Source organism: Gavialis gangeticus, unplaced genomic scaffold (assembly GCF_001723915.1).
Source record: "Gavialis gangeticus isolate Ggan-Ray unplaced genomic scaffold, GavGan_comp1, whole genome shotgun sequence".
In the NCBI taxonomy this organism is placed as follows: Eukaryota; Metazoa; Chordata; order Crocodylia; family Gavialidae; genus Gavialis; species Gavialis gangeticus.
Window position 1 is genome coordinate 69468739 of NW_017729033.1, and position 8356 is coordinate 69477094.

Consider the following 8356-nt stretch of genomic DNA (forward strand, 5'->3'; position numbering starts at 1 on the left):
GCCACGTCTTTGATCTTATATAATTTAATATGGGAGGCTGCCTTTGGTCTCCTAATCTCTATGGGTGACCTGGTGCACCCCCAGCCTTATGGGCTATGCGTGCCTCCTACCTCCCCTTCAGCACGCCCCAAGCCTCGCAGCTATTCCGGACGTTCTTGTGTCTCCAATATACACGCCTTCACCGGGGCCTCTCCGATATATGTGCCGTTGCTTGCTCTAGAGCCCCTGTGTTCGTTAGCCCTCGCCCCTCTCTGGAGCCTACTCGTGGGTTCACCCTTCTTCAGGCCCTATTGTACGCGTTGGCCCGCCTTGGGCCTCCACCCACGCGCTTGCCCTACTCCAGGCCTTTTAATCGCGCTTCTCACGCCCTCGCCCTTCTCTGGGGCCTATGTCCGCGCTTCTCGCGCCCTTGCCCTTCTCTGGGGCCTATGTCTGCGCTTCTCGTGCCCTCGTCCTTCTCAGGGCTTGTCCCACGCTTCTTGCGCCCTTGCCCTTCTCTGGGGCTTGTGCCGTGCTAAACCGCGCCCTCGCCCTTCTCTGGGGCTTGTTCCGGGCTAAACCGTGCCCTCGCCCTTCTCTGGGGCCTACTCGTGTGCTTGCCCTTCTTCGGGCTAGATCGCATGCACCAGCCTGGCCCTGGGCCTCCACCCGTGCGCTCGCCCCACTCCGGGCCTCCAGTCACGCTTCTCGCGCTCGCCCTCGCTGGGGCCCTCGCCCTCGCTGGGGCCTATGCCCACGCTTCTCGCACCGGGGCTCAGGTGGCCCGTAGCCGTGCCTGGTCCCTTGACCCTTCTTTGGGTCCTTCACCCTACTGGGCTGAATGCCGCCTTCACGGGCTGGGATCTCAACCCCCACACACTGCGCCACACCGGCGCCAAACCAGCTGTGCCTCCCCAGCACTGCTCCGTGCCCGAACAGGGCACCCAGGAAACCCCCCCAGACTACTGGAGATCTCCTGTGAGGCCTCCTCACACCCCTACAGCCTCACCCGGTCCTCCGGTGTGTTTACCCAACTAACACAAAGAAAACTTAAAGCCCTGAGCCCACCGGCTGCAACACAAAAATCAGCCTACCGGCTATAACTTAGATAAGCCTCCTGGCTGGTCCTACATAAACCAAACACAAGCCATGAGCCAACTGGCTATACCCTCCATTAAGTGCCTCCCTGGCTACTCTCCGTCTCCCAGTCGGGGCTCTCTCCCCTGCGTACCATAATGCCGATGTTCGGGTGGTCGGGCTGCTCTGCTTGGCTCAGCCCTACAGCAGAGCCTCCTGTTGTTCCGGCTGCCAGAGGGGGACTGACTCTGGCCTCAGCCTTCTCTGTTGATAAAGGCCAGACCCTGCCCCCTGGCGGTCAGCTGACCCACTCTGTTGCCTAAGCAACCTTCAACTGTGCTGCCCTACTGATTGGCAGCCAAACCTTATTGCCCATGCTAGCAGCAGGCACCCTATTGTCCTGCTACACACCTTCCCCCCCCGGGGTTGAGCCTCTTTAGGAGTGGGGCACGGAAGCGCCCCGCGACATGCAGTGTTGGGGGGGATTCCTGCCACGCATGCAGTGCCTGGGTAGCTTGCCATGTGATGCAATGGGGAGCCTGCATCTGGAGAGGTGGGGGAGGCCCATGGACCCCCACAGTGTGCAGCCCCTGGCCACTAAGAAGTTGGAAATCCCTGTCTTGGGATATTGGTTTGTTTTGAAATTCCAGGAGGATTTAGGGTTTTCAATGACATATGAAGCTTGTCAACAACACCTGGCTAGAAGATTCTGCCAGAGTCTTAAGATTTAAAGCACGGGTATCAAACTCAAAATAGTTTGTGGATCAAATTCCCTGCTTTGCAGGTGTTGCACCTACTCTGACTGCAGTGGTTTCTGCCCATGGTGCTGACAGAGGTTCATCTTTTGCTGTGGCTTTGGCAGCCACGGAGATGTCAGCATGGCCAGCAGCCAGGGGTTAAAGTGGATTTGTGTCCCCTTGTCAGCCTCCTACTGCAAGGCGGGTGCTGGCATGGCCCTTATTGCAGTCACTGTTGCTCACTCCTGAAGGCGAGTGCTACCGCCACCAGCAATGGGGAATGGTAAATTCAGGGGTGGTTTCAGTAAGTGCTGTACCAACACCTCTTCCCACAGCAGTTTGAGGGTGATAAAGTGGTGCAAACCCACGATTGGCCAACTATTGCTCCCATTCATTCCTTCATTCTGGTACCAGGTGAGGATGGCAGATTGGATGATCCACATCTGTAGGTCTGACACCCCTGATTTAAAGGAGGCAGAATCAAGCAGATCAAGGACGAGTATTGCTTGGTAAAATTTCCTACTAAAATACCACCTCATAAAATATTTTGTGACAGTAAAAACTACATGAAAAAATGTTTAGACTGGAGCTGAAAAAAACAGAAGATTTGCACTTAGGAGTGGTTTACTTGTAAATATTATAAACTAAAAAATTATATAAGGATCGTTTGCATGAAGTACTGTTTTGCCTGCAGGATACCAACTACTTGGTTCAGATCTCCTTCCCTGAGCCACTCTTCTTGGGTAGTTTTAGGTTTATTGTATAAACAGTTTTCAAAATATCCCCCCCCCCTCCCCTAGCTGCCTCCCACCATTCTGTAGCTTGTGAGGTAGTCAATGAAATTCTGCTGGGTTTTCTGGAAACTTTTTCTGAAATGCACCATACCCTGTCGGGGACACCATAACAAGTATGTACTTTGTCTGGAAGGGCTATGTTATTAGGAGCTATAAATAGCACAGTGATCTTATTTTTGCATTTTCCTGGGGTGCTCAGTGCCTGACAGTACATCCTTTGCATCTTCTTTCCTTATTGAAAACCTATACTGGCAATTTTTTAACAAAGTTTTAACTGACAAAACAGTGAAATAATTTATTCAGATATTTGTTGATTTTTTTTTTTATATAAAAACTTTTAAAATGATTTTATTACATTTATAAATACATTGAATATACTCATTTATACAGCTATTTTATTCTGTGCTGCATCTGCTTTGTATGGTTTGGCACTGAGCCTGGTGCCATGGGACTAGCAGATGTAAATTTGCTGAGATGCTGTGCTAAAGATTTAGAGTCTGATCGAAAGTCCATTGAAGAGAGAGTCTGTTCATTCACTTTGGAAGAACTGGTTCAAGCTCTAAATGCTAAAATTAATCCATACATACTAACTATTATCCAGTTCCACTTACCTTCTCTAATTAACTGTAGAGCAGTGTTAGACCAGTGTTAGTAGGTCAGATATCAGTGTGTTTGGTCTGCTTGTTTCTAAACCATATGCATTGTGTTTTAGAACTAAGACATTTAACAGTTTTTCTCTTTATTTCCATTTAGGATTATGGTTCTTTCAAGATACCCAATAGTGAGATCTACTCATCATCTTCTCCCATCCCCTGAGGGAGAGATTGCCCCAGCCATCTCCATGACTGTCAACTTTACAGGGAAGCTGGTGGATTTTGTTGTTGCTCACTTTGGAAATGAAGAGTGTGTATTTCTTATTAACTCCATTGCATAGAAAATGGAAAGCAAAATGTAACTGGCACTGAGTAATGCTTTTAAAGTGTAAATGTCTTCCATAATGCTGTTTTAAAATCAGGCACATCATAAGAGATACTGAGATGAAGATAATTCTTGGGGAAAGGGTCTTGATGTGTCAGTTTAAAAGAGAATGCATCTTCTAAAATCATTTGGGCCTCTGGTATCCAGGCTTTCATTGTTACAGACCTTAAAAAGCTACTACACTGGTTTTATATCATAGTACATACCAAAGTGTTTAGATCAGATCCTCCTTCAGTAGATTAAAAGAATGTCATTATGTTTTATGAGGATGGTAGAGCTGGCTACAGGTGCAGGAACTGTGGCTTAGTAAGAAATTCAAGGAGCTAAGTGTGGAGTTGATTTTTGTTGCACTGAAAGATGGGAGATTTTGAGGCTTCCAATAAAGCACATTGTGTAAACAAAGAAAAAAAATCCAGGCCACGAACAGGTGTTAATTTCTGAGAAATTTCCACCAGGAGAAATCTTTCTGAGACAGAGTATACAAGTGTTCAGCTCTTAATTTGAGGAAGGCATGGTGAATGGTGGCTGCTGTACTCTTCCTGGTCTCCAGAGGGAGTGGAGTGTCAGGGAAAGACTCCTTGCACCTTCCCCAGACTAAAGAACAGATGGGGAGTAGCCTCCTCTGTTCTGCTTCCAGACTCCAGAGACAGAATGGCAAAACCTCCAGCCCCTACCCTAAAGCTAGGGGACCCTGGTCTGAGGAGGTGGTGGGGAACAAGGAGCTGGCTGGAAGCTGAGTGGAGGAAGCAGCACAGTAAAACCCCCCACCTGCTTCTCAGACTAGGGACTAAACTGCTCTGGTCCTTTTCTGTTCCCTCCATTGGGCAGTCCCTGGTCTAGGGAAGAGGGCAGCATTGCCCTGCTACTTCATTTCCCCAGGACCAGAACAGGAGGGGAGTGGATAAACATTTACCCTTGCAAGAGAGATCTCCCAGGTTGACACCTAGAAAATCTTTCTCCCAGGAGAATGTTTCCCCCAGGAGAAACTGAATGCATTATTTCATGCTCATAGTTTCTCCTAGTAGAAAAATAATGCTTGTATGTGGCCATAGTCATGCCTCTGGGCATCTAGAACTAGCAGTGTGAAATATGACCTCCAGCATCAGAAATAAAAGATGGCAACTCAGAAGCATAATGTGACTAACAAATCTATTGTCTTTCTGAGCCTTTCCCTAAAAACAGTGTTTTGAATGCTGCTGCATAAACCAGAAAAATAATGAACAGATTCTGTGAATCTTTAAGTATTGTTATTTTATTCTACTTTATTCTCTGTTACCCAATAAAAAATGCCCAATTTTGTAGAGACAATTAGGGAATTATCTATTATTTGATGTAGTTTATACTTAGAGAAATTTTGCAGTCGGATGGAGATTTAATCATAAAAGAACTCCCGTAAACAGTAGGAATTTTTGTTAGCAAAATGCGTGGTATATAGACATAATCGGTACCAATGGAATGTTTATTCATGCAAGACCTTTGGCTTTGTGGCTTTACACAAGAAGGGTACAATGCTGATGCTTGTTTCAATTGGAATGTGTCTTTTAATTTTCAGTCCAATTCAGGGATTTCTCCAACACCTCCTTCCACACTCAAAAATTGTTCTTAGTGGAATAAAATAGTAAGGCTAACTTTGTTTATTTAAAGGAGAATACTAGTGTTGGCAATTCTCATAGTATTTACCAAGTTTTTTTTCTTAGAGCTCAAGCTCCAATAGTCAAATGATTTTAAGGGTCTTAGAGACATTTTTTATAAAAAATGAACACTAACTTTCCTAGTGCAGAGAATGGCTTGTAAATATACACTCAATCTCTAAAGGTAGAAAGCAGATAAAAATAACCTGAACTGTATTATTTTACAACAAACTGTTTATTAATTCTAGCTAATCTTATGTTTTGTAAGGTGTTACCCAGGATTTTTTAATGCTTGGAGCTTGCAGTATTGCTACTCTATAGTTTTCTTGACAGAGATTTCACTTCCTCACCAACATGGCCAGCATTTGTCTGTACTTTGAGGGAGGGACTTGGTTTTCCCCACTCACAACCAAGTGCAAAATTGTAGGCAGGAAGAGCACCTTGTATCAAGCATTGCTTTACTTATCCAGTCCAGGCCCACTCCTGATTTACACTGTATTACAGCTAAGGTTCAGTCATAGTACCTTACATAGCATTACAGGGCATAGTAAGGTTTTACTTAGGCTACAGTCTGTAAAGTTGCAACCAGGTTTTGTGACACTGTAAGTCTCATACTGTCAAACCACAATTGCCTGAGGTGTTTTGGGGTGGCCATTTTTGTCAGTAGTGTTTCTGGGGTGGCATAGTGTTTGAGTGGTATTAGGAAAATGAATTCATGTAAGTTACACTATACTGTGATTCCATAGCAAAATTCTAAGACAGTGTTCTGTCCATAACAGAAATCATGTTAAACTGTGGACATCCATAAACATGTGAGGCAATTGTGGGCTGGCATAGCTACACCTGTAATGTAAACAGACTGACCACAGCAAATATAATACCTGCAGATGAGCACCGTATAAAAAACGTGGTGTTCATGGAAAGTACTTAAGTGAGAGGAACTCCAGTTTTATATGCACTGAAAAAATGAAGCGCTGAAAAAATATAAAATATAAAAGCAACCTATCATTGTAATTTTTTGTTGTACGCAGTTACACAGGTATGTATGTGTTAAGCCCAGAGGTGGTTTTCTGTGCAATAGTGTTCTTTTTTTTAAGGGCCAGAATATTCTTTTTAAAATATACCTTTTTTTTTTTTCCCCAGAGAGGACTTGGACAGAAAACTCCAGGCCAGAGCTGTTGCAAAGCTGTTAAGGGCTAGCTCTAAGCAGGTTGTATTTCTTGGATATATCACTTCAGCTCCTGGATCCAGAGATTACACAGAGTTAATTGAAAATGGGAATGTTTTGGTAATCTTGAATTACTACTACTATGTATAAAAATTAACTGAATTAAAAATACAGTTTATAAGCTCAAAAACTCACACAGCTTGTTTTAAAATTAATTCTATCTTTCACTTACCTGCTAGTAAATATTACTGTAGTTTAAAATCTTAAAAATGCCTTAAAAATGAGTCTTCTTTCATTTACCTCTCTAGATCTAATATGACCTTTTTCTTTCTTTGCACTATGTTTACCCATGGGTTATGATACTAATATAAACTGTCTTTGAAGAAACATTTTTCTTCATTTGTTTGATTTCTTTTCCCCTGCAGGATATAGATAATACAGATCATGACAGATGGTGTGATTATATTATGTATCGTGGACTAATAAGGTATGTCATAATGGATGAATTATTGACTTGAGAGATGCTAATTTTCTAATATCTAGATATCCAACTTTTAGATATGATAGAAATCTGTATAACTCCTATGAACAAAAGAACTTAAATTTACACTGTTCTTTTCTTTAATTTATGAAGTTCTTTATTTTTTTAGACTAGCTGAAGGTAAAGTGTTAAGAAAACTATTTATGGTGGTTAGGTCTATGAGGTAAGATGAAACACTGAAAGATAGATTTTAAGAGCTTTTGTGATTCTACTGTGTAAAGTGAAATTATAAAAATGTCATTATGAGAGTTCTATCTTTGTGCGCCAAGAAATCTCAGATTAGAGCTGCTCAATTAATGCACAAAAAGACACCTTTCTCTTACCCTACCCCTCAAGGCTCAGCTTTGCAATTTCATCCTGCAATGCGAAAACCAAGCTGAGTTCTTTTGGACTCTCATATCACCACGCAGATTGCATGAATTCTGAAATTGTATTTTAGGGCAGGCTTATGCAAGATGTTGAGCACTTTGGACTCACTCCAGCAACACTGATAGTGAAGTCAATGAGAATATGCACATGCTTACAGTTAAGCACATGTTTAAGAGCCTTGCTGGACTAGGGCCAGAGTAGTCAAGCTTCTTGTAAATAATTCCATTGATGATGCATGAACGAGAATGCAGTCTAGCTCACTGTGCTACAGCTATATGTATTCTGACACGTTAATAGGAGTAAAATGTAGTGAAAAATGTCTGTAACTGCTGTTCAAGGAGTAATTTTTAAAGCAGTGGTGTAACTAGGGCAGGGTGAATGTGGCAAATGCCCTGGGTGCTGATTTGTGTGTGTGGTGGTGGTGGGGAGGTGTTCAAAAAAGCAATTGTTGCTGGCAGCTATGTGATCACTAATGCTATCATGTGGCAACTGGAAGTCATCACTGTCCATGTGCTTCAGCCGCCCAGCTACATCCCTATGCAGCTGTTTCGAAGTAACTTTTATGGCTATTCCCACATTTTAAGTTCAGTTGCCTTCCCTGAATACATACTGGAGACTTTTAGAGTGATTTAACTGAAAAAGTTGATGAGTGATTGTATCAGTGTGTCTATTCCAAAAGCAGTAACTTACAACATAGTGCTTCCTAAGCAATAATCCTTGCCCAGCATGTGTTCTTAGGCACTTAACACTGTTTCTTACAAATTTGCAAAAGGAAAAAGGTGTTGTAAAGTTTACATGGGTAAATTGCTTTGAAAATTTTATGTGAAGGATGCTGTCGCAGAGCACTCGGGTGCCCTGCGCCTAAAAGCAGAAATGGCTCAGGAGAGACCCCTAGTGGTGAGAAGGGGGAGGCTCAACTGCCAGTCACCAGGGCAGCACAGTTGTTGGTTTCTAGGAGAACCAAGGGAATCAGCTGACAGGAAGGGGCAGGGCTTGGCCCCTTCTTAAGCCCAAGCATAAGGCCAGGAGAGCAGTTCCCCTCCAGCAGCCAAGGAGGGGGGAGCTTGGCCAGTGTGAAGAGA

General features: G+C 43.7%; 1 protein-coding gene across 1 annotated transcript in view; it reads left to right on the plus strand.

The window, feature by feature from the left end:
- The window catches only part of CWH43 (cell wall biogenesis 43 C-terminal homolog), an 84697-nt gene that overhangs the window by 67911 nt on the left and 8430 nt on the right, over positions 1-8356 (plus strand). Inside the window, exons 12-14 of the mRNA XM_019526609.1 lie at positions 3341-3490; positions 6340-6484; positions 6790-6851. Coding sequence (XP_019382154.1) covers positions 3341-3490; positions 6340-6484; positions 6790-6851 — 357 coding nt within the window. The remainder of the gene's footprint in view (positions 1-3340; positions 3491-6339; positions 6485-6789; positions 6852-8356) is intronic.